Source organism: Lygodium microphyllum, chromosome 26 (genome assembly GCF_053477565.2).
Source record: "Lygodium microphyllum isolate KBCC chromosome 26, Lygodium_microphyllum_v1.1.10, whole genome shotgun sequence".
Lineage (NCBI taxonomy): Eukaryota > Viridiplantae > Streptophyta > Polypodiopsida > Schizaeales > Lygodiaceae > Lygodium > Lygodium microphyllum.
This window is the reverse complement of record NC_141160.1, coordinates 118,652,024-118,677,267: the sequence shown is the minus strand read 5'-3', so window position 1 is coordinate 118,677,267 and position 25,244 is coordinate 118,652,024. Positions and strand designations below refer to the sequence as shown.

General features: G+C 41.8%; 1 protein-coding gene across 2 annotated transcripts in view; it reads right to left on the bottom strand.

Annotated features, from left to right (window-relative positions):
• The window catches only part of LOC148013745 (uncharacterized), a 38,456-nt gene that overhangs the window by 12,129 nt on the left and 1,083 nt on the right, over positions 1-25,244 (bottom strand). The window contains exon 3 of one of the 2 annotated variants that reach the window (XM_087668119.1): positions 18,531-18,590. The exons of the other annotated variant lie outside the window; for it this stretch is intronic. Within the exon in view, the coding sequence (XP_087524245.1) occupies positions 18,531-18,590 (60 nt within the window). The remainder of the gene's footprint in view (positions 1-18,530; positions 18,591-25,244) is intronic. 2 annotated transcript variants of the gene reach the window in all.

Sequence of the window (25,244 nt, the reverse complement as noted above, 5' to 3'; positions counted from 1 at the left end):
TCCTGGTCGGAGCAAATTGTCCTACCGAGAACACTTTAAAGTCATTGCAAAGTTGTTGTCCAGCAAGGGATGTATTGGAGATTATCTGGCTGTTACGGACAGATCACTATTATTCAGCATATGTGGAGCCATTGCCCACATTGCCCTTCTCATCATTTTATGCACAAACATGGGTAAGGCCATCTTATCATGTGATCCAATATTTTGTGGACTTACAGGCTGGCTGCTCATGGTGTGTATTTGTGCTAATGTATGGTAGCACTTTGGACTGAAAACACATGAACTACGGGGATGATGGGCATAACATGTTGACTAATGACTTGTTGCTACATCATACATGGCATTTTATGTTCTGGAGAGATGAACACCATAATATAGCAGTTTTGTTGACATTGGCAAGAGCATGGATCATACAGTGTTGGCATTCTGGGTATGGCACCCTTATTTTTTGAACCATCAGATCGTGGGCAAAATCTGTGTTCCTTTTGCACAGGCAGCATTGGCACTGATTTGATAGGACAGACAGCTAGTTTGAGTATGAGGCATGGCTAATTGTGGAGTATAACATATTGATGTTTGAAAAGCACATCATCAATGGAAAGCTTCTACGAGCTTCTTAGAAGCTTCTTCCAAAAGCATGACGTCATAATATTCTCTCATAAAAAGCATAAAAGCTTTGTTTCTCTTCCACATTGTTTTAAAATTACTAAAAGCATTTACCTAAAGCCTGCACAAAGATGAACATACATATGAGAGGAGGCTAGGAGGCATTAATCCTTCACATTTAAACCCAGCCATATGCCAGAAGATCCACACCTTTGATGGCCATCACATCCGTACATTGGGATGGTGTAGGTTTGTTGTATGGGAGCCAACTCTTGGGACACGAGTATGCCCCAATACGCTACTAGTCCCAAGCCTGTGGTGTAGATAAATATCTTGGGAGTACTTTTGTTTTGTTGTCCAAGGTGGCAAAACAAGACTAACAATACCTTTTTCTTTTGAGACACAAGACTATATCTAGCTCCAACAATTTCTATAAAAGGGACTTAGTCTGCACATTGTTATTCATCCCTTGTATCGTTTTGCCTACCCTTTGCATCCACAAGTATCACCATCACCAATATACCTTTATCTCTCCACATCCAAAGAGGCACTGCCCTTGCTGCCAGCCATCACCACTAGCTTCACAAGCTGCCACCAGCCTGTTCATGGCCCTACAACTGACAACCACCTATTCATTGACCTACAACTAACTCTTGATGAGTACGAGCGAAAGCAAAGAGAGCACACACACATTGATCTAGGTACTGCAGGAGTTTAGTGAACAGTGAGTGAGTGTGAGAGTGAGAGTCAACAGATAGGTGTGTACCAGTGTAGTACACACAAAGAATAAAAGAATGTATTTATACTTAGGGTACGGTACACTTACACCCGCAAGGGTGAGTTCACATGTGTAAAGTAATATACACACGAGACAGCATAAGGGGCCTTTACACCCAACAACCTCCCACTTAAAGGTCCTAAGCGAACCTTTAACCAACTCCAACAAGTCTAATGCAATGCTCATGTTGAGCCTTTGTAAGACTATTAGTGAGAAAATCTGCAAGGTTACCCTATGATTTAATCTTAGTCAGTATGCCTAGACCATCCATAGATGCTACAATGGCAAATAATACCCGAAGAGTGGTCGTTTTGACAACAGGAGAAAAGACTTTCTGAAAATCAATGCCCTCTTTTTGTGTATAGTCCTTAGCCACAAGTCCGGCTTTGTATTTGGGCTTGCCATCCACACATTTGATTTTATAGACCCATTTGTTAGGAATGGCTTTCCTATCCTTGGGTAATGAAACCAAATCCCAAGTATCATTCTGATACAATGACTTCACTTCTTCCTACATAGCTAGCTCCCACTTTTTCTTTATTTCACATGATAAAGCCTCTTTATACGTAAGAAGCTCACCTTCGTTTGTGAGTAAAATGCAGTCCAAAGAGGGATCAAACCTTTGTATAGGTCTTCTGACACGTGCAAACCTTACCCAATGATCTGTGTTATCAAGTAATGGATCCATATCCAAAGGAATATCAATGACCTCATTATTTGGGTGTTGAACTGCATGTTCAAGTTGCTGTAATACAATTTTAGGCTGCTGTAATTCATTTTCAACATTCCTTTGCTACCCATTTTCATCTGGCTCAATGATGATAAGCTGATTATCATAATCAGCATCAAATGGAGCTAAATTTTCAACGGCTGATGGCTGTTCAAGAGGCTGATCATGCTGAAATTTCACCTTCTTTTTGTTTGAGTCATTAGATATGACATTTTTTAGCAATTTTGACTCATTAAATACCACATCCCGGCTGCGTAGCACCTTTTTCGTGCTTGGAACCCAAACTCAATGCTTCTTGCGTTCTTGTTTCCTTTTAAAGTACCTGTAATCGCGCTTTTTATGCCCTTTGCAACCACATTGATAACAAGTTACATCTTGTTGTTTTTCCTTGCTTTTGCTACAATTTTTATTCTTATTTGCAGCATTATATCTTTTTCCAGTTCTTCCTCTTACATTGTAAGTTGATCCACTGTTTTCCCCACTTGCCTTACGTCTAATCTCTTCATTGAGAATAGAACCACACATATCATCAAATGTCAAGTTGGGGTTATTGCTCAATGACACAACCAATGCTTCCCATGAATCGGGCAAAGTCATGAGCAAGAAGATAGCCCTCAATTTAGGATCAAAAGCTGGCAAGCCTGCATCCTAAACTAACTCAAAATACTATTGAAAACATTCAAATGCTCTAAGGCAAGCTTAGACTCATCAAGCTTCAAGTTGACCAACTTTCGCATGAGATATACCTATTTGATAGGAATTGTATTCTCATGAGTAGCCTTTAGTTTCTCCCAAACTGCATAGACAGTATCAAGCGCCTTTATATCAACCAAGATATCATCTATGACTACCATTTTAATGTAAGTAATGGCCTTTATATTCATTTTAGCTCAATCCTCATTTGGCAAAGCAACAGGCTTATATTCTACAAAAGCATCATCACAATCCTTTAGAAAGAGTATACCCTACATACGATCTTTCCAAAGATCAAAGCCATTGCCATCGAATTTATGAATCTCAAAGAGATTCTTTGTGTCAAATGCAAATGCACTTTCAACCATCTTCAGCAATAAAAAACTGCAATAAAGTATTGAATGCTTTCAGCCAATAGAAAGGTTGTTGAATGTAACAGCAAGTACACATACTTGTATTTCCAAAGTGTCCAAGAAGCAAATGTTTTGCTGCAATTTCAGTCTCAAGTACTGATTACAACATATACATGAATCAAATTTGATACATTTGCATTAATAACAACTCCAACTTCAGTAATACATCACCATAATGCCCAAATGCAATAACCCAAATGTTGTATATACCACTGTTTCACTGCATAATGAGCATTCAGCAATACATATACCAAGAGAAGCTGCCCTTTTACAAAATTTGAAACATCCAAAGTCAAATTTCTCCCACTCAGCAAAGAATCTGCTGCAAATTTCACTGTCAAGCCTCAAATCAACTCAAAATGCATCACCAATGTGGAAAGCCCCAAAATTTTGACAATAAATCTGCCCAAATTCCATCAATACATCTTCCCAAGCATCAAATCCGGGTAAATGTTGCAGAAACTTTACGAATTCTGCAGACGCCCCAAATTTTGGGGTTCGAGAGTTTACAAATTTCAATGGAATTGGCTCAACCGAGCACAATTTCACTTACACATGAAAAGCCCCAAAATTTTGAGGCCTTGCACACAACGTCTACAATTTATGGGTCAACTATCACTATTATGTGTGTCCAGCACCAAATCTGGAAAAAGCCCCAAATTTCAAGAGCAAATTTGCACAAAGTTGTGTTATGTGCTTTTGCGTGCAAAAGTAAAGAAGGGAGAGAAACAAAAAATTCTTCATAAAAAAAAGATCGTTGACTTGCCCATCTCCCACTTGGCCCCGTTAGCCCATCACGCGCTGCCCATCTGCCACCTAGCCCCGTCAACATGTCGCTGCTGCCCTGTCTCGACAGGTTGTAGATGCAAAGAACTAAAGAAAATCAATCACTTACTACTACTGCCCTGTCTCAACAACCTGTAGACGCTGTCACCTGCTATTGATTGGTCTTCTCCTACCCCTGGCTGCCTCAAAAGGTTCTCCAATGGTTGCAAATCAGACCAGCAGCATCTCCTCCCCCTCTCTTACGCCTCTCTCCAACCTCTAAAGACGTTTTTCAGTCTTGCATGGGCATTTTTGACAAGTGACAACCCTCCCAAATGGTTTTTCCAATATTATCCATAATTAAATATTGATTTTTAGTCTTTAAATACTGAAAATTAATCTAATAATTATTTCGGTGCCCTAAAAATTGATCTGACTAGCCAATAATTAAATTGGCTAGACAACTTCCATTCCCGAGTATTTCTACGCAATCTTTAACCATTAGATTGCCGTTAACTACCATTAAACGCCACTTCTCTAGTGTCACCAACTAACACTTCTGGCCAAATGAATGACCTAGGCCAACAACTGGCACTAGATACCACCAAGTACTTGTGCGACATAACTTATAGCAACTTTTGCCTTTGGCATCCCGTGATTTCCTCCAATCCCAGGCTTGTAAATTTACTCTAACCCCAATTACACCTCACATGTGTAACATTCACTTAACCATGTGATTAAAAATTAATCCACATGTTAAGTGAGGTTTCAAAAATACATGTCCTTATGACAACAGTTGCATGTCTGCCGCTTGCTTGGATCGTCGCACTTTAATATCAGTTTTATGAGTATGAGCAGAAGCAAAGAGAGCACACACACGTCGATCTAGGTCCTACAGGAGTTTAGTGAATAATGAGTGAGTGTACGAGTGAGAGTCGACAAATAGGTGTGTACCAGTGTGGTATACACAAAGAATAAAAGAATGTACTTATACTTAGGGTACGGTACACTTACACCCGCAAGGGTGAGTTCACATGTGTAAAGTAATATACACACGAGAGAGCGTAAGGGGCCTTTACACCCAACAACTCCAACCTAATCATGACATCAACACAGCTGCATCTATGCTCCAAAACAGCAACGGACCTGTTCGCATCCCTAGCAACCTGTTATTCATCTAGGCGACCTGCTTTCTAAATGTGTTTTCAACTAAATCGGCTATGTTTGCATCATCTTCATCAGCATCCTCTATGTTTTGCTACTACACCAAGTCGTGATCAAATTTTCCATATTTTGCTTCAACTTTTCAGTCATATTCCTTTTCAACTAGCCCAGCTACTGCACAACATCACCCTCAGCTCCAATCAATTGTGTCTACATGAGAATTGGTGGTATTGCTGCACTCAAGGTCCATGCATGGTCATGAGCAGCAGTGATTATTGGACATCTTCACTCCTTGTGCATCTCATTTGTATCTTCTTCTTTAATCATCCGTTCAATCATTAGTGTCTACTCTTTGTTGGGTGTTGGAAGCCAAGAGTCATAAATCAATAGCTCCATTGGGAGTTTTTTCTTTTCTTTTCTTTTTTTTGGAGGGGGGAGGGGGGGGGTGGGATGGTGTGCGGATGATGCACTTAACTAAATAGAACAAACAGATGTGATTAATGATGTGAACAAAGCTAGGCTCCCAATATACAAGCCCAGATATATGCCTAAACCTTTGACTCTTATTGAATTCTAAGTGGTATAAATGGTGTTCACTTGTATGCACACACACTAAGGTTTGTTCACACAAGATAATCAATAGCTAGCAAACCCCCATTCACGAAACATCCCCCTAGGATCCAACCTCCACAGAAGACACAACACAAACCATATCCACAAATAAAAGGAACTCGACATCAGACTCATCTCCTAGCCATAGAGCCAAACAAGGCTCTCCCTCAAGCCTAGGAGTTAGCAACACTCCATGTCATGAGGACATATATATTTCAAACATCACTTAACATGTGGATCAATTTTTAATCACATGGTTACGTGAATGTCGCACATATGAGATGTAACTAGGGTTAGAGTAAATTTACGAGCCCGAGACCCAAGGAAATCACAAGATGTCAAAGAAAAAGTTGCTATAAGTTATGCCACACAAGTACTTGGTGATATCTAGTGTCAATTGTTGGCCTAGGTCATTCATTTGACCATAAGTGTCAGTTGGTGACACTAAAGAAGTGGCATTTAATGATACTTAACACCAATCTGATAGTCAAAGATGGCACAAAGACACTCAGGAATGGAAGTTCCCTAGCCAATTTAATTATTAGCCTATCAAATTATTTTTCATGGCACTGAAATAATTATTAGATTAATTTTCAGTATTTAAAGACTGAAAATGAATATTTAATTATGATAATGCTGGAAAAACCATATGGGAAGGCTGTCACTTGTCAAAAATGCCCATGCAATACTGAAAAACGTCTTTAGAGACTAGAGAGAGGCATTTTTAGTGTATTCAACTTGCAAGAGAGAGGCAGGAGATGCTACTGGTCTGATTTGCAGCCATTGGAGGACATTCTGAGACAGCCAAGGACAAGAGAAGACCAATTAACAGCAGGTGACAGTATCTACACACTGTTGAGACAAGGCAACAGCAATAAATGACTGGTTTTCTTCAGTTCTTTGCATCTACAAGCTATTGAGACAGGGCAACAGCAGTAAATGATAGATTTTCTTCAATTCTTCATGAAGAAAGTCTGGATTTTCTCTCTCCTCAACATTCTCAATCATCTCCCGACCTTTCTACAACCTTGCTCCGAAGATTACAGCATTGAGATCACGAAAGGCTGAGAAATTTCAGATTTCTCTGCTGTAAACCCTAGTCTGCAACAGTAGAAATTAGGGTTTAGCAACAGTCTCGAGAAACGTACCAAAAATTGAAAGCTCCAAGACTTGGATTCAACAAGGCTGAAGCTGTTTTCAGTCAAATTCAAGTGGAAGGGCCAAAAAGTCAATGAATTTAGGAGATTTTCTATCTCCATCAAAGCAGGTGAAGGCCAATTGACTGCCCAAATCAAGGGGCAAATCAGATTGAAGACTTGCTAGTCATTTTAGACAGCAAGGGAAGTTGGAATACCCAAAGGGATTGGGAGAATCCCATTGTACATCAACTTCTTTTTCAATTAAGTTTAAAAAATACCGAAAGGGCCACCAATTTTAGGGCCAACAAGGTGTCCAATGTCCAAGATTATATGGTAAAGTGTGCATTTCAGTTTTGTAAATTTGTTAATTGTTGTAAATAGTGCTTAATCAGGTTATTTACCACCCTATCCGAAAAGGAAGGTTGGTTACACTCTGGGTCACAACCACATTGCAAGTATTGGTGTCCCATATCACCAACCAACACCATTTGTTACAAGGACATGAAATTTGAATGCTTTGCCTAGCATTTGATTAATATAATATCAAATGTGCAAATGTGAGACGCATATGTGATATGCAAGCAAGTTATTTCACGGTAGTGGACCAAGGACCCCAAAATATAAGCCAATGCCAAAGACAAAAGTTATAACAAGTTATCTTTGTTAGGTTCTAAGTGGTTTTTCATGTCAAATGTTGGCCTAGAATACTTTAATTAGCCATAATTGTCTGTGGTGACACTAGAGACTTGGCATCAATTAACTAACTAATATCAATCTAAGGCTAATAAGTGCTCCAAGATACTTGGGGAAAATTTTGGCCTAGCTAATTTAGTTCTTAGCTAGTTAGCCTATTTTTTCGAGCGCACACATAATTATTAAATTAATTTTTAAAATTTATATTCTCAAAATCAATTTAATGGCCTAGATAATGCTGAAATTTCTATGTAGAACACTTTGACTTGGCAAAACTTGCCCATGCAAGTTTGAGAAAGCTAAATTGGAACTATAGGGAGAAGGGAGTTTTCTTTTTGCATTTTGGAGTTGTTGGGAAGAGGTGTTGGACTGTTACTATCTACTTTTGGGGCAATTTCCCAACCATTGGAAACCATTTTGGTAAAGGCGACTACATATTCTTGAAAGGGAAGTTGATGATTGTGGTAATGCACTTTCTCTTGAAGATTACAACCTCTAATGCTCCTTTTGTTGTTGGTGAATCCATTATGAGGCTTGAAAACCGGAACAACTCCTCAATTTCAGCAAATTCTCACACGACAATTCTTTGAATTTTCTCTCTCTATAATATTCTTTCTCTTTCTCCAACAATTTCCAACTTTACTCCAATTTTTACAACAATCCAATCATTGGAGGTGGAGATTTGCTGTAAACCCTAATTTACAACAAAAATCAGGGTTTAATAGCCACATCAAGAAGTGTGCCCAGATTTGAAGACTTTAGACTTAAAGTTTCAAAGTTAAAATCAATGTATTTCAGAAGGATTCAAGAGGCTAGCCAGCGAGCATTGAATTTGGGGCTAATTTATTTCCCAAGGAGCACAAGTGAAGGCCAATCCCCTAGCAAATTAAGGGGCCGATTGATTTGAAGGCTTGTTGGTCATTTATGACAGCAAGAGACACTTAAATTGTGGAGGAGGTTGAAGAATCTCAATTGTACTCTATCCATTTGCAATACAAGTTAAAGAAATACTCCAAGGAGTGCTAAGTTTTGGGACCAATCGGGTGTCGATTCTCCAAGATAAAGTGATAAAGTGTGTATTTCCTTTTATGTGAATTTGCTTCTTACTCAAGTGTTAATCAAGTCATTACCACCCTTTCATAGAAGGAAAGCTAATTTCAAGGTTCCATTGCCAAGATACCATCAAATCCTTTCAATTGATGGACCCGAGGCACCTAATTGAAAGTCAAAAGCTTTACTCGAATGCTGAAATTATATTCAGCTGAGCATTTACAGCAAAATGTCTTCGCACAATGAGATGGGATCAAGCAATGATGATGCCTCTCAATATGCACATTTACCTGGGGAAGGAGAAAATGCAATGCCTTATCTTAGACAAGGCACAACATGGACAGCAAGCTGAAAAATATTGCTGAAGTTTAAGTTGCAAGATCTTCAAGGCAAAAAGATGTTGATGATGAGCAAGACGAAGAGGAATTTGATGACTAGTTCAAGAATCGAATGAGGACAGCAGCAAATCTCTTCGCTGAATTGGCAAAAGATTCTCGATTCAATTGATTTTTGAATGCTCCAAAGAAGAACAGCAATGGCAAGAAGAGAAAGTCATCTTCTAAAGCTTCAGGACAGCAAGATGCACCCAAAAAAATGCCTAAGCTGTCTTGGGATGCTCCCCAAAGCTACAGATGAAGAAAAGCAATCAGTTCCAATAGAGCAAGAAATGCAATTGAAAGGTCATCGTGTAAGTGCCAATCCCATGGATTTGGGGCAACAAGGTATGCATGCAATTATGGGATAGCTAGGGTACTTTGGTGGTTGCATCATTATTCATGCTATGGTGGATCAAGGACTAAATACATGGATGTATGGTACAACTCCATATGGTATGTAGCAACCGATGCATGGTGCACAAAGCCCAATGTATCCGGAAATGGCTGGTAATATGCATTACCCCATGTATGGCAGCATTCACATAATGCCTAGGCCACAAAGTGGCATGTATGGCAATGCATCTACACCCCCTAGTGTTTATGGGGCTCAGGAATGAGTGCTGGTCATGGAAATGCTTCATTTGGTATTGGTCATGATGCAAATACAGCAAATGCGCCCTTTTCGCAACAGCCAATATACCATAGCTTAACTCCCAAAGGGGAAAACAACAGACTATGATGAGGTTGGAAAAGGGGTGAAGTTTGAGTCCTATAGTGGTGCACAAGATAGGCTAAAAGTTTTGACTTTTCTTCAACAGTTTGATGCAGTCTATTCAAGAGGCAACTTCACCGAATTTTCAAAGATTCAGAAGGCAACCACTTTCTTGAAGGGGAATGTAGAAAATAAGGAAAATGCAAAAGGGAAAAGATCCAAAACTTCAACAGATTGGTGCCTAATGTAATCAGTGATCAGCCCAGTGATGATATTACGCAGCTTTGTGGAACGTGGGAAAAAATCAAGGACCAACATGCATTAATCTTCTTTTGGTACTAGAGCCAATTTTATCTCCACAGACTTGGCAACCCGCCTAGGTATCAAAGAGGATGAGATGGGATCCATGGGAGATATTGAAATGGCATGCAAAGGCCATGCAAAGCCTGTCACACCACTCATTGGGAAACTTCAATTGCAAATTCAGAGTTATGTGGACAACGAAGACTTCTTCATCGTACCACTTGAGGGTTGTGATATTTTTCTTTTTGAGAAACCCTTCACCCGCAATTTGCGTTTTGTGTTTAGGGTTTGCAGCCCCAAAAACGGGACGCCACCCTAGACTGACTATGCTTATTTATAGGCCACTCTCTCATTCATTCCCACGGCTGATCCTTCAGTCCGTCACTCCCACTCTCTCTTCATCAGTCTTCTGACACTCTCTCTCTTCCATCATCTCTCACTCTCTCCTCTCCTACCACCATCTCTACACTCTCCTGGCGCCAGCCTTCATTTTGAATTGGCTGCATTTATGGTGGCAATGTGCTCCTCTTCAACTAGCATCCATCCTCCATTGTTGGCAACAGCAACTTCTATCCTCCTATACCTTGCATTTGGAGTCCACACTCTCTTCGCGTCAGCATCCACCCTATCTAGCATCATCCTCCACCCTTCTGGCGGCTCCACCTGTTAGCGGATCAGAGACTAGCCATATAGTCGGATTGTACAATCGGATTGCCACGTGGCAGTCCGACCTGTACCAGTACATTCAGCTGCATTTAATGCAGCCGACCTGCCATTTATGATCGCCTAGATTCTGGCCATTTATAGCCAAGTTTTCAGCAGTCTGCCTACACACTTCTGTACACAGATTCCAGGCTGGAGATACGTGCAGACTCCGTCTCTGTTCGCAGATTCAGACAGGAGATCGTGCAGACTGCAGCAAACTTCGAGGTCAACAGCAGGTTGCATCATCAAGGTGGAGACACGCAGTCCAGCGCACTGCGCCCGTGTATATATCTGCATATCTTTGTATACATCACACTTTATACAGCAGATCTTCATCTTCCACTGTCTCTTTCTCTCTCCTCTCTCTGCGTTCTCTCTCTTTCAGTCTTACGCTTCCACACCGCTGCACTCTAACATGGTATCAGAGCAGTGTAGGAGGGCTGACTGAGTGAAGAACCAACCTGAAGAGGAGTTTCCATCGCGACACAAGGCTACGTTTTCAGCGTTTGAGGGCACGCAGGAGGGCTGCGCCTCGGAACAAGGCTGAAGCGAGCGTGGGCGTGCGGGAAAGGAGTCCAGATGGTGGATTTGCTGCTGTTTACTGCTGTTTGACGAGGAGAAAGTTTGAGTTTTCAGCTTTCAAGTGCAGGTTTTGCTTTTTCATCGCCTCCGGCGGGTGAAGAAGTTTGGGGACGCGGAAGAGCCCTAGCAGGCTGCATTTTCACAGTCAGAGGGGGCTGCTTTTGCGTTTGTGAAGGCATTACAGGTGCAGATGTCTACAGAGATTGACTTGGAGTTCCAGACGATCATGGACCGGTCTTACCGGCTCTTCCCGCAGATCAGAAGCTCGATGGCGACAATTACCGCATCTGGCGCGTGATGATGTTGGCCATCCTTGAGTCCTACGATTTGGCGGAGCTTGTACAGGAGGAGATCGACCGGCCCTCGGTGAGAGATGAGTCCAAACTCTCTTCCGATGCTCGTGCGGAGTTGGCCAAGGCACAGTCTCACTGGGACAAACTGAATGCCCGGATTCGTTCCTTTCTTTTTCTATCTTGTACTACAGCCGTGATAGCTCACATCGAGCACTTGACGGTGGCTCGGGAGATATGGCTGGAGCTTGATCAGATGTATAACCGGATGACCCTTATGAAGCGGGTTTCTTTGGAGGTGCAGATGCAGACCTTGTCCGTGAACAAGTCTTCTTCGTTCCGGGAGCACATCAACAAGCTTAGACAGCTTCAGATGCAGGTTCAGAATGCGGGGAAGCCGATTTTCTCCGAAGACATGGCGATCACACTCTTGTCCCAGTTGCCGCCACGATTCGGTGCTTTCTACTCCGCTCATATTGCTTCAGGGCGAGAGTCCACTCTTCGGTGGGAAGAGTTGGTTCCTATGGTCTTGGACCAAGAGGAACAACTAAAGGGACAGAATGCTTCCAAGTCGGAGGCCCTAACAGGTCAAGCCTCTCAGAAGAAGGGGAAGGACCAAAAGAAGAAGAAGGGGGACAGGTCGAAGAAGAACAAGAACAAGGACAAAAAATCCACATGCCATATTTGTGGCAAGACCAGCCATTGGAAGAAGGATTGCCCTGACAAAGACAAGAAGGACACCAACAAGAAGGATACGAAGGATTCTGGAGCGGTGGTTGCACCCTCATCAACTGCGTTTCTTCATCTAGCTGTCATTGAGGACTCTACACCGAATGCTTCTGATGCTGCGATGACAGCTCCCCAGGCTTGAGAGTGGATCGTAGACAGTGGTGCCTCCCGGCACATGACTCCTTCATCAGATGGTGTTGCCCAGTTGCGACCTTCACGTGGGCAGATTCTCATTGGAGATAGCTCTTCGGTGTCTATTGCAGGACGGGGTGAGATGCAGCTTATTCCAGATGGACGTGGTGGTACCCATACCTTAGAGGTCTTGCATGTACCAGGTTTAGGGTATCATCTACTGTCAGTTCATAAGATTTGTTCCCTTGGACTTATGGTGGAGTTTGACAGTGATTCGGTGCGAGTCCTTGATCGTGGGTCAAGGAAGGTTCTCTCATCAGGATATGAGAAGAACGGCATCTACAAATTGAAGTCATTGCAATAAGTTATGTCTAACAAGTACTAGGTGGTACCCAAAGTCAGATTTGGGCCTAGATCAATTTATTGGCTACTAATGTCCATGGAGACATTAGAGACTAGGCGTTAGGAAATAAATTAATGCCAGTCTAAAGTCAATAACTGCTCAAGGCCACTGCCACTTGGGAGACAATTTAGCCTAGCACATGCTTTCTTTGGTGTTGGTTTGAGGATCATTAGTTGGAGACTTGCCCAAAAGAGACTACCATAGTAGAAAACAGTGGTTTGAGGGTTGTTTCAGCTAGGCAACATCATATTCAAGTTGTTTGATCAATGGAGATAGCTTCCATGGCTGTCTAGACAAGGTATTTCTTCCATTTTCTCGCAATGGAAGTTTAAATTTTCTCTCTTCAGCATTCTCTCTCATTCTCAAGCTATTTCTCAACTTCCCTCAACATTTTTCAGAAGTTTAAGCCATAAGAGAAAATGATTTCAATCAAAGGCCTAGAACTTGAATCCCAGTAGCTGAAATTGAGGAGTTTCAAGGAGATTCAAAAGGCCAACCAGCCAAATTCAATGTGGGGCTAAATATGGTCTTGCAAGGAGCAAGGTAAAAGCCAATTTCCTAAGAAAACCAAGGGATAAATTGGTGTAAAGGCTTGCTGGTCATTAATGACAGCAAGTAGCACTTCGATTAGCAACGAAGATCAGTAAATCTTAGTTGCACTCCATCCATTTGCAATAAAAGATGAAATAATATCAAAAGGGATGCCAATTTTGAGACTAGCAAGCTATCCATTGTCCAAGAATTAAGAGGTAAAGTAAGCATTTTAATTTATGTGAATTAATTACTTGCTGTAATTATTGATAATCAGATTATTACCACCCTATCCAAGGAGGAAGGTTGGTTTCACAGTTCCATTGCCCAATACTATCAATTACCTTGACTTGTTAGGCCCCGAGGCACCCAATTGAAGATTAAAAGTTTTGCTCTGCTGCTGAAATTGTGTTCAGCTGAGCATTTACAGCAACTTGCAAGTATGTCATCTTACAGTGAGATGGGATCAAGCAGTAATAATGCATCTCATTGTGAAAATGCACATAATGAAGGGGGAAATGCAATGTCTAATCTTGGAACAAGCTTACGCATGGACAGCAAGGAGAAAATGTGGTTGTTAACTAAGAAGTGTCACAAGTGATGCAGCAATGGAAGCATAGACAAGTGCTGAAATAAACTGTTGAACACAAGACAAAAGAACAAAAGAACAAAAGGACACTGCAAAGGAAGAGAACTCAAAGATGTGCTCTGGAAATGGAATCCATATACCAAACACGAGAATAACACATACAACAGTGAGTCATTGGCTGTGTGGGCACCGGCACTAGCTTCTCTCTCAACAGAAAGACCACCTGAAGAATGATGATGACTAAATGAGAGGAGGAGCCACTTAATGAATAGGCCCAAAATATGCCAAGTATGACAATTAATCGGCCAGCAATAAATGCTTGAATAATCACTAAAATGACCACTAGAAAATGCCTAAATTACCCAGTAATATCAAGCATAGCCCAAACTCACACATGAGTTGACTAGACTAATAACACCCTCTCTTAAATCATAAGTGATCTGATACAATACAATGATACAATGATAATCATATACAACAAAGAACCACCAGAGTAGAACCATGGATACCCAAGTAGTGGGTGATCAAGCCACCACCAAGGTGCCTCGAAAAAACCCGAGGTCAATATAGATCGTACTAGCACCTGTCAAAAACGAAGGCCAACTCCTACAAAATGAAGAAAAACCAATCAAAAACTGCCTAAAACAGCAAAAACGGCATGTACAAACAATCGTCCAACCATAGGGGCAAAAAACCAATCAAAAACTGCCTAAACCAGCAAAAATGGCCTGTACAAACAATCACCCAGCCATGGTTAGGGGCAAAAAACCAAAAACACAAGCTAGTGGAGCATTGAATGCAGCAAATTGACAATTGCAAGCTGAAATCCAGGCACAAGCTGAAAACACAAGTTGATGGTCTAAAAAACGCAGGCTTGATCAGCAGGGGAAGAAAAACTTGTAATCAACAAAAAAATCGCAGTAGGAACCTAGATCCTATAATCTGATACTATCTCACAAGTGGTGCAACAATGGAAGCATAGACAAGTGCTGAAATAAACTATTGAACATAAGAGAAAAGAACAAAAGAACAAAAGGGCATTGCAAAGGAAGAGAACTCAGAGATGTGCTCGAGAAATGGAATCCATATACCAAACATGAGAATGACACGTACAACAGTGAGTCAATAGTTGTGTGAGCACTGGCATTGGCTCCTCTCTAAAAAGGAAGACCACCTAAATAATGATGATGACTAAATGAGACGAGAAGGAGCCACTGAATAAATATGCCCAAAATATGCTAAATATGGCAGCTAGTCAACCAGCAATAAATGCCTAAATAATCACTAAAATGACACACTATAAAATGCCTAAATCGCCCAGTAATATCAAGCATAGCCCAAACTCACACATGAGCTGACTAGACTGATAACAAAAAGTGGATTCTTCTAGGCCACAAGATGCTAATGATCAATAAGGAGATGAAGAATATGACAACTACTTCAAGGCTCCATTGTACACAGCACTTCACATCTTTGTTTTTCAAGTAGCCAAAGATCCACATTTTGAGGGATTTTTGAATTCTCCCAAAAAGGACAACAAGGGCAAGAACAAGATGTCCTCTTCAAAGGCCTTTGGACAACAAGAAGCTTCCAAAGGGCAGCCACAACAACCTAAAGATGCACCTAAGGCTGGGGATGAACCGCATCTTGGTAGAGCCAATCCAATAGGTTTTACAAAGCCATGCATGCATGCAATGATGGGGCAGCTAGGATACTTTGGTGGTGGTACTATTTTTCACACCTTTGGACAACAAGAAGCTTCCAAAGGGCAGCCACAACAACCTAAAGATGCACCTAAGGCTGGGGATGAACCGCATCTTGGTAGAGCCAATCCAATAGGTTTTGCAAAGCCATGCATGCATGCAATGATGGGGCAGCTAGGATACTTTGGTGGTGGTACTATTTTTCACGCTATAGTGGATCACGGACCGCATACGAGAATGTATGCAACAACCTATGCATGGTGTGCAAGGCTCAATGTATTCAGGTATGGTTGGTAATATACATAACCCCATGTACGGAAACTTTGGCGTGATACTTAAGGCACAAAGTGACATGTATGGTAAAGCATTTGCATCCCTTGATGCTTTTGCGGCTCAAGAAATGAGTGCTAGCTATGCAAACGCTTCGCATGGTGTTGATCATATGGCACGCTTATTTTTGTAGTATATATTTTAAGTATCATGGCATGCCACAATCGATCATTAGTGAATCAAGATCCTCAAAAAACCAAATTGTTCTAGAAAGAACTATTTAAAATTATAGGTACCATACTAAAAAAAAATTCATCCTTCTATCCGCAAACAGATAGTCAATCAAAAGAGGCAACTTCTACAGTGCTTGATCTCTTGAAATGCTATGTATCTAAGTATAAGTCACAATGGGAGTAGTATTTGCCTTTGGTAGAGTTTGCATATAATAATACGGCGCATAGTTCCACAAGCAAAGCTCCATTTGAGATTGTGAAAGGTGACAAGAAAGTGCCTCCTATTTTACACACAAAGGAAAATATCTTTGAGGTTGATCAATATGTAGAAAACACGAATGCAGCCTATGCAAAGATTAAGTATGCTCTTCAAAGGTCTCAAGAGAAGCAAAAGAAGGCAATTGATCACCGTTGACGTGCCTTTGTAATTTGCAAAGGGCCATTATGTGTTGCTGCGTTTTGAAAAGGCAAGGCTGAAAAATATGAAAGATAGAGAGAGGTTGTATCTCAGGCTGAGTATGAGATACTATGGATCCTTTCAAGTGTTGGAGAGGATCAGCAATGTTGCTTATAGGCTGAAATTGCCTCCACATTGGCGGATACACAATGCCTTTCATATGAGCTTGCTGAGGCCTTTTCATGGTGATGTACCTAAGGACGTTTCTCCTGAAATTTAGCCAAAGGTTGAGGAGTTGGATGAGACTTTGGTATCCAAGAAAATTTTGGCACATAAAGAGAGAAAGATTAGAGGTAAAGTTTCCAAAAGGTATTTCGTGAAGTTCCGGAACTGTTCACCAATGGGAATGGTAATTGGATGGAAGAGGATGACTTAGCAAACCATCCTTTGTTGTTGCAACTTTATCTCGGCACTTTTCAATTAGAGTCAACATTGGATTGGGCTCAATCAAGTTCCAAAGCATTGCCTGAAGCTCAAGGGAGACATAGCACTTCCACTTCTCCAATGATAGACAGCTCTCATGTATAGTGGATCTCGGATGTATTCACTGTGCATTCAAGGTATTGTGCCGATAGTATGTCTGTCATGAGATCACTATTCAATGTACTAGTCACTGCAGTTGGTATGCAAATAAGTATGGTTTTCACTGCAGCTCTGAAACTATACATTTGTATAAATATACATCAGTTTGTATCAGTCTATGATCACAAAGATTGACTATCGAGTTCTGGTTCAGTGGATGATCATCAGTTTTCAATTCCAAGAGATAGATTTAAGGCCTGCACACAAAGTGTATGTACCTTTTATTATATTCTAATGCATAACCATGCTAATGTTTACCGTACAAATAATAGACACCATGAACATGACAACCACATCTTCCACCATCAAAAAACTGCAAAATGCAGCTATTCTCACCCACAAAAAGCAGCAAATAGGAATGTCCAGGGTAAAGCAGAAAGATATGTCTTAAAACAAATGAGCCAGTAAAGTGATTATCCAGAATTCAAAGCTAGGTTCAAGGGAACATATACTGCAACCGCTTGCAATCTAAAGCTAACAAGATTGAGAGTACAGTAGAATATGCAATCAACAATAACAGGGGATATAGCTCAGGTGGTAGAGTGCTGCCCTTGCAGGTGGGTTGTTGCGTTTACGGGCAATCAACAGAGCAAAACAATCTGTGATTATCAGCAACATTGGGTGAGCAATGTGATTGCTAGGAATTTCCACCAAGCAGTACATCTGACACGTCTATACATAGGTCACCAACTCAAACAAACTAAGCATTGTTGTGTATGCATACACGTTTTAAGAGATGCACACATCATATCCTTCTGGCAGGAACCATTAATACAGCTGATCAAGCCCACAGGATGTCTGTGACAATTGCAGTATAGGTGGCAGCAGCTGGTTGCACCTATCTGAAGTAGCCTTTTCTGTTGAAGTTCTTTCAAGGAGCACTTGTGCAGCTAGATGCATATGTTGTGTAAACACATCAAGTATTAAAATAGCAGCAACACCATTGTATGGAAACTATGATGATACATTACCATGTACAATACCAGCAACAGTGTTCGTGATACTTGGTACCATCAGCACCTTGGTACAAGGCAACCTAAGCCCTTAGCCCTAGGTACTTTATGAAAAGTCGAGTCAAAGGTCCTATCTATTTTGACAATGAGCTTGTGGGGTTTCCTTATCTACTTTGAGACTGAGCTTGTGGAAAAACCAGTGAGGTGTAGGAGACAATCTCGAGTCTAGTATTTATAACAAGGACATAAGCGACCAGTTTTACATATGCTGATTCCCTAAAACACAACAAAGAGCAGAAACACATTGAACACAAACAGAGTGCAGAAATACATTACCTTCCAACTTAACGTTGTGAAAATTTGCTTGTGTTGAGAAATTGGCATAGTTATCCTTGCCTGTAACAAGCATGTGCTACTAGAATGAGCAGATCAATAGACAATTGATTCCAGCACTCCAAAAGTAAGCACAAAACAACCAAGTCAATTAGCAATAAGTTCAAAACCCAAAGCAAATAAGAAGCTCAATTTTCCCTTACATGTGAGCTCAACTGTAGCTTGTGGATTTCTTTCCAACATGGTAGGTTCAAGACCTACTAGTAGTCGCATGGGATCAGGGACAGCCAAAAGCAAAGGAAGGGGATGAGGGATTAGGACAGCATACATAAATAACATTTTATATTCACCAGATGTGTGCATGTCAATACACAGGTAGATGGGGTGGGTATTTTCCCTCTTTTTTCTTTTTTCTTTTTCTTCCAAAAATCCCTGACCAATTTTTTTCTTTTCACAGGACCCGGGGGGGGGGGGGGGGGGGGGGGATCTGTCCAAAGTGCACTCCACATCCTTTCGCATCTTCAGTCTCTCCAATCTACCCATCATCTTCAGCTGCTGCCATGACATTCTGAAAGCTTTCCACGCCTGCATTGGGTTCCAGCTGCTGCCGCCAACACTCTAGCCCTCTTCTCAACTGCTACAACCCCTGTTCAAGTGTTTCCAGCTGCTGCCCTAATCATAAAACCTGGTGGATTGCCGCATTTTCATCCCTATGGGCTGCCCTACTGCTGCTCATCCTCAGGAGCGCTTTTTCATCCGTACAGGCTGCACTACTGCTGTTGATCATCTGGAGCACTTTTTCAGCATTAGCCCGATCTAGATTAAAACATTTGCATCTGTTGCAGGTTGTTTTTGAGTTTTACAACACTCTTCAAGATCAGAGTTTGCATCTATGATCTACCACAGGTTTTTTTTGAGTTTTCAACGCTTTTCTACATCATCCTCTGCTCTGACTGGTGGTTATTGCAGTTAGGCTCCATCCCTGATGGATGATACACTCCAACACCTCCCTCAGCTACTCCCTCAGAGACATCAACTGTTGGACTGCTCTGCCCTTGAGCATTGTGTACATCCACTCATTTACATTCGGCGTTCATATAGTTTCATCAAATTCCACTCTCCCCTATTTTTTGAACATAACAAGGAGGATGACACATCATTTCCTTCTTCAACAAATATAGAGCAGATAACTAACACCAAATTCACATAGTATTTAGAGAGAAGATGGCTGGACTACATTCCTCTTTCAAAACTCTACACTCTAGAAAGAATTGTGCATTTGTCTAAGTCAACTGGTGAGGCTCGCCACCTCTCCATTCATGGAGGATATACCGCATTCAAGACAATTGGCGAACCCTCTTCTTCATCAGAGTCGAGCCACATGTCAAGTTCTATAATCCTCTTAATTCATATGAATAGAAACCCTTCTCTATTGCTCATTCTTTTGTGTAGGATCTCGATCTAAATCACCTCGGAGACCATGACTGGTATGAGTATGTCAATGTTCGTAGAGAGGGCTCTAGACGCAAACATACATCTACAAGTATACCTTCTACTTCATGCTTCATTTAAGCATGTTGTTTGTTTGTCATCCCCCAGACAGGCATTTTTCTCAGTTAGGCTGTGTACATATGCAGTTTTCCAGCCGGGCGGACATCTGAGAGAGTTCTGGTGTGCAAAGCAGGTTTGCCACATCAGCAGCAGCCACGCAGGATGCAGTCGGACTGCCACATTGCAGTCCAATCGGACTGGTGTACAGTCGGCCAGTTTTTCAGCACCATCGGCTGCATTTAATGCAGACGACCTGATTATTTCTTGGCATTTTCAGTAGGCTCTGAATAGCCTGACACCAGCACACTCTCTTATCCTTGCAGTTGCAGATTTCAGGGCAGAGATCGGGGAAATTGCAGCAGACTTTGAGGTGTCCAAGAGGGAGACATTGTCGAGGTCGAGATATGCAGACATACGGACTGCGGCCGTGTACATCTCTGCATTCCTTTGTATTCAACATACTTTATACAGCAGATCTTCATGTTATTCTGTCTCTCTCTCTCTCTCTCTCTTCTCTCCGTGTTCACCCTACTCTCTCAATCTTGGTCCCACGCTTCCGCACCGCTGCACTTTGACGTGATATCAGAGCAGTGAAGACGGATTGACTAAGTGACGAACCCATCTGAAGAGGAGATTTCAGCATGACACAAGGCTATGCTTCCAGTGCTGGAGGGCAAGCAAGAGGGCTTCGCATCGGAACAAGGCTGAAGGAAGCATGCGCATGCAAGAAAGGATCAAAGTTGGTGAAGTTACTGCTGTTTGCTACTCTTTCAAGAGGAGGAAGGCTGAGTTTTTGGCCTTCAAGTGCAGATTTTACCTTTTCATCGCCTCCGATGGGTGAAGAAGGAGCAGGGCGAGCAAAGTATAGTCCTAGCAAGCTGTATTTTCACAGTCAGAGAGGGTTGTTTTTGTATTTTTGTATAGGCATTGTAGGTGAAGATCTCTTCTGAGGCCAAGACAGAGTTTCGGGTGATCATGGACCGCAAGGTGCCCATTTTACCAACTCTTCCATCAGATCAAAAGCTTGATGGTGAGAACTACCGCATCTAGGTCATGATGCTTGCCAGATTGGAGTCCTCTGATTTGGCGGAACTTGTTACGAAGGCCATCCATCATCCTTCTTCGCACGACGAGTCCAGACTCTCTTCCAGTGAGAAGGTGAGTTGGCAAAGGCTCAGGCACACTGGGATAAACTCAATGCTCGCATTTGCTCGTTTTTATTTCTCTCATGAACCACAACTGTGATCTCTCATATAGAGCATTTGACGGTGGCCTGGGAAATATGCCTAGAGTTGGATCAGATGTATAATTAGATGACCATCATGAAGCGAGTCTCTTTGGAAGTGCATTTGCGGACCATGAGTGTCAACAAGTCATCATCCATGCGGGAGCATATCAACAAGCTAAGGCAGCTTTAAATGCAGGTTCAAAACACAGGGAAGGTGATCACTTCTAAAGACATGGCAATAACTCTCCTTTCACAGTTACCGCCTCGCTCCAATGGTTTTTATTCCGCCTTGATTGCTTCAGGGCGATCTGAGACTCTTCAATGGGAAGAGTTGGTTCCTATGGTCTTGGACAAAGAGGGAAAACTGAAAGGAACCAGTGCTTTGAAATCTAAGGCCTTGGTTGGTCAATCCTCTCAGAAGAAGGGAAAGGACCAAAAGAAAAAGGATGACAAATCTAGCAAGGACAAAGACAAGGAGTCTACTTGTAACATTTGTGGCAAAACAAGTCACTGGATGAAGGGTTGCCCTGACAAGGAGAAGAAAGAGAAATCTACAAAGGATTCTAGAGTGGAGGCTACTCCCTCATATCAGTTGCTTTCCTCCATTTGGAACTGGTTGAGAATTCGACCTTGACGACTTTTAATGCCGCATCGATGGCCCTATACACTCAAGAGTGGATTGTTGACAGTGGTGCTTCTCAGCACATGACTCCTTCAGCAGGTGTTGCTCATTTGCAGCCTTCCCATGGTCAGATTCTCATTGGTGATAGTTTATCTATTCCTATTCAAGGACGGGGCAACAAGCATCTTGTTCCAGATGGACGTGGTGGTGCCCATACATCCGAGGTACTTTATGTGTCAGCTTTGGGGTATCATCTTCTCTTGGTACACAAGATTTGTGCCCTTGGCCTTTTGGTCGAATTCAATGTGGATTCTTTTCGGATTCTTGATCGAGAATCGAGACAAGTTCTTTCTTCGGAATATGAGGAGAATGGAGTCTGCAAGTTACAGTCTTCTTCTGCCTTGACTTCTCTTCTTCTTACCTCTCAAACTCAGTCCGAGCTTTGGCATGCTCAGTTTGGCCACCTCAATTTTGATTACCTTCGGACGACATCTAAGGGCCAGTTTGTTCGAGGTTTGCCGGATATTGTTGTGAGTCAACAGCCTTGTGTATCCTGCATCCATGGGAAGCAGACTCGTGATGTTGTTCCCAGCAAGGCTTCGAGGTGGTCTTCAGCACCCTTGGAGCGTGTTTCTACCGATCTTTGTGGACCGATGCAAACGGAGTTCCTTAGAGGAAAAAACTAATAATAATCAAAGTAATTCCATCACTTTTGCAGGTCCTAATAAACCATTGGGTAGCAACGAGTACCCTTTGTCCGATACCTTGGCCTCTCTAGAGTGACCCTTTGGGGTCTTGGGGTAAGATTGTCATCACCTCTATAGTTTTGGTAGGCCCTTCGGTAGCCAACAAGCACACTTTGTCTAATGCCCTAGCTACTTTGGGATGGGACCCCTCCAAGTATTATGGGCTGAGCTATCCTTTGCAGTCCCTTTTGTGTACCAGTTTTAGGCTTGAGCAAAGATGTTGAGCTTAAAAATGCATTACAAATTGATTAGCTCTTTAAAATGTCCCCAAAACGTGTTCATTATCAAGATTTGATTAAATTACCAAACTATGCTCAATTGGACTCTTTTTGTTTAAAAGAGAGTTCCATAGAGGTTGTTTACTAGTTTAAAACTATTAAAAAACACTCATGTTTCTTATTACCCCTCTTGAAAGAAACTTATGAAACACATTTCTAACAATTTGTTTCTAAACTTTTTGACATTTTTAGCTGCTATGAATAATTGGGAGGGATGATTCGGCTATCAAGTTGGCTGAGTATCAATGATTACTTGCCGAATTCCCCACAACTAGCTTACACCAAGTCAGACGATAATCAAGTCACTTTATACATGAATAAGTTACCACCAAAATACTTCAATTTCATCCAACAAGTTATCTTATAGCCCCAATTGCCCACCTTCTATGAGTTTAAGTATCAGCTACTACATCACACTCAACTCTTCAATCAATTTCATAAGAAACCCTAATTTCTTATTCAAAGGGAGCCTTGACTTCCCAAAAAGTGAAGCAAAATGGTAGAAAGAACAACACCAAGATAGTTAGGTAGTAAGGAGTAAAGTAACTCCCCTCCAAGATTGAAATCAGGTTGACAAAATGTCCCCAAAAAGAATAGGTATTGTCAATGATGCCAAAAGGCTAGTGATTTTGACAAGTGTTTCTCAAAGGCCAAAGGGCAATCTGCCCAAGACTAGACCCTCTTCCCCATCTGAGAACTCAAGCACATTAGGCAAGGGCACTTCAACCCCATCTCCACAACCAAGAGGGGTCATCCTCCACCCCAACAAGGTAGATCCACTACTCACATGGCAACAAGATCGTCTTCCCTTGTTACACATGAGGGATCATCCAATTGGTCCACTAGTGCCACTACTATGGACTTCAGTCCTCAAGCATTCCTTGTCTCCCTTGCAAGTAAACTTACTAAGTCCCCTTCTCTTTCTAAGTTGCTCTCTACATCAAGTGCACAAGGCTAATCCAATAGATCATGGAGCCTTCCTTGGGTTCAAATATCTACAACATCAACCGCAAGCCTACCACACCTCCCACCTGCATATCTATTGATTCTTGCATGGCACACTCTAGCTTAGCTTCTCTTCCACTACACATTCCTACTCTTACTTTCCTACATCTTTAGCATTCCTATCCTTTGGTAGTAAAAATATCTAAAAACCCAACTACCACACTCACAAGCACTTTTCATTAAAGTTAAGGTATGCATGTTTTATGGCCTTATGTGGTATTTTTTGCTCCTAACTTGTCTTTTTAGGTTGGCAATAACCCCTAAAGACCTACCAGATGATTGAATCGAAGCTTCCGAGATTGAGTTCATGCCTTTCTTGAGGTAATCTTAGAGACCATTTCTTTCACGGCTTTTTAGCTAGACATGTAACTCAATCTTCTTCAATGGATGCTTCCCCTTTTTCCCATCAACATTGACATCTTGGGAAGAGAGGGGGTGCTTACTTCTCCTTCAACCATCCGGTACTGAGAGGAGACAGTATTCTCTTGATGGTTACAAGATCTTGGCCATCCATACCTTTGTATCACCATCCATTTGCATCTTGATGATTATGATTGTAAACGGGCAAATGTTTTAAGAGTTGACACAAAAAGGATTGGGATCCGACCACCTCTCCCTCTAGGACCAATGATGGAGTTTTACAAGAGTCACCTTCTACATCTTTCTAAGGATGGATTTATTGTCCGACCACAATATATGCACCTCTCCCATGGTATGCAAAGCTACTACTAGACAGATTCTTACCTCTTCCAAGTTCCCACAAGCTGAGGATAGAAACACACAAATGGACCAATATTCCACTAGAGGACGAGAGATGTTAGCTCTATGGAGGTTGAGAACCCGAGACGAAGAAGCACTACATATGCAAATACACACTGTACTATGACATACAAAGAAGGTATCATTGCCTCTTTTGCGAGGGCTTTGAACCTCTCTATCGTGTCATGGTGTACAAAAATCAGATATCTCTAAGCCCCTGCCCACAAGGACCCATGCAAAGAGTAGTGATAGATTATTTCCATAGACCAAATTCTACAAGCACTACTAGTTCAGCCGACATGGAGTCATCCTGCTACATTGTACCTCCCCAAGTCATGGAGTCACACTAGACAAAGCCCTTGCATTTTGCCTTGCACAACAACCTCAACCACTGGGCCCACAACTAAGGGGCCTATACCATAGTGAGATCATAGCCATCAATGTGATGGCACAAGGGACTCACCCCTCCACACATCAGCAGAATGGCCCTAGACCACACAACAGCTGGAATCATGCACTAACTTTGAG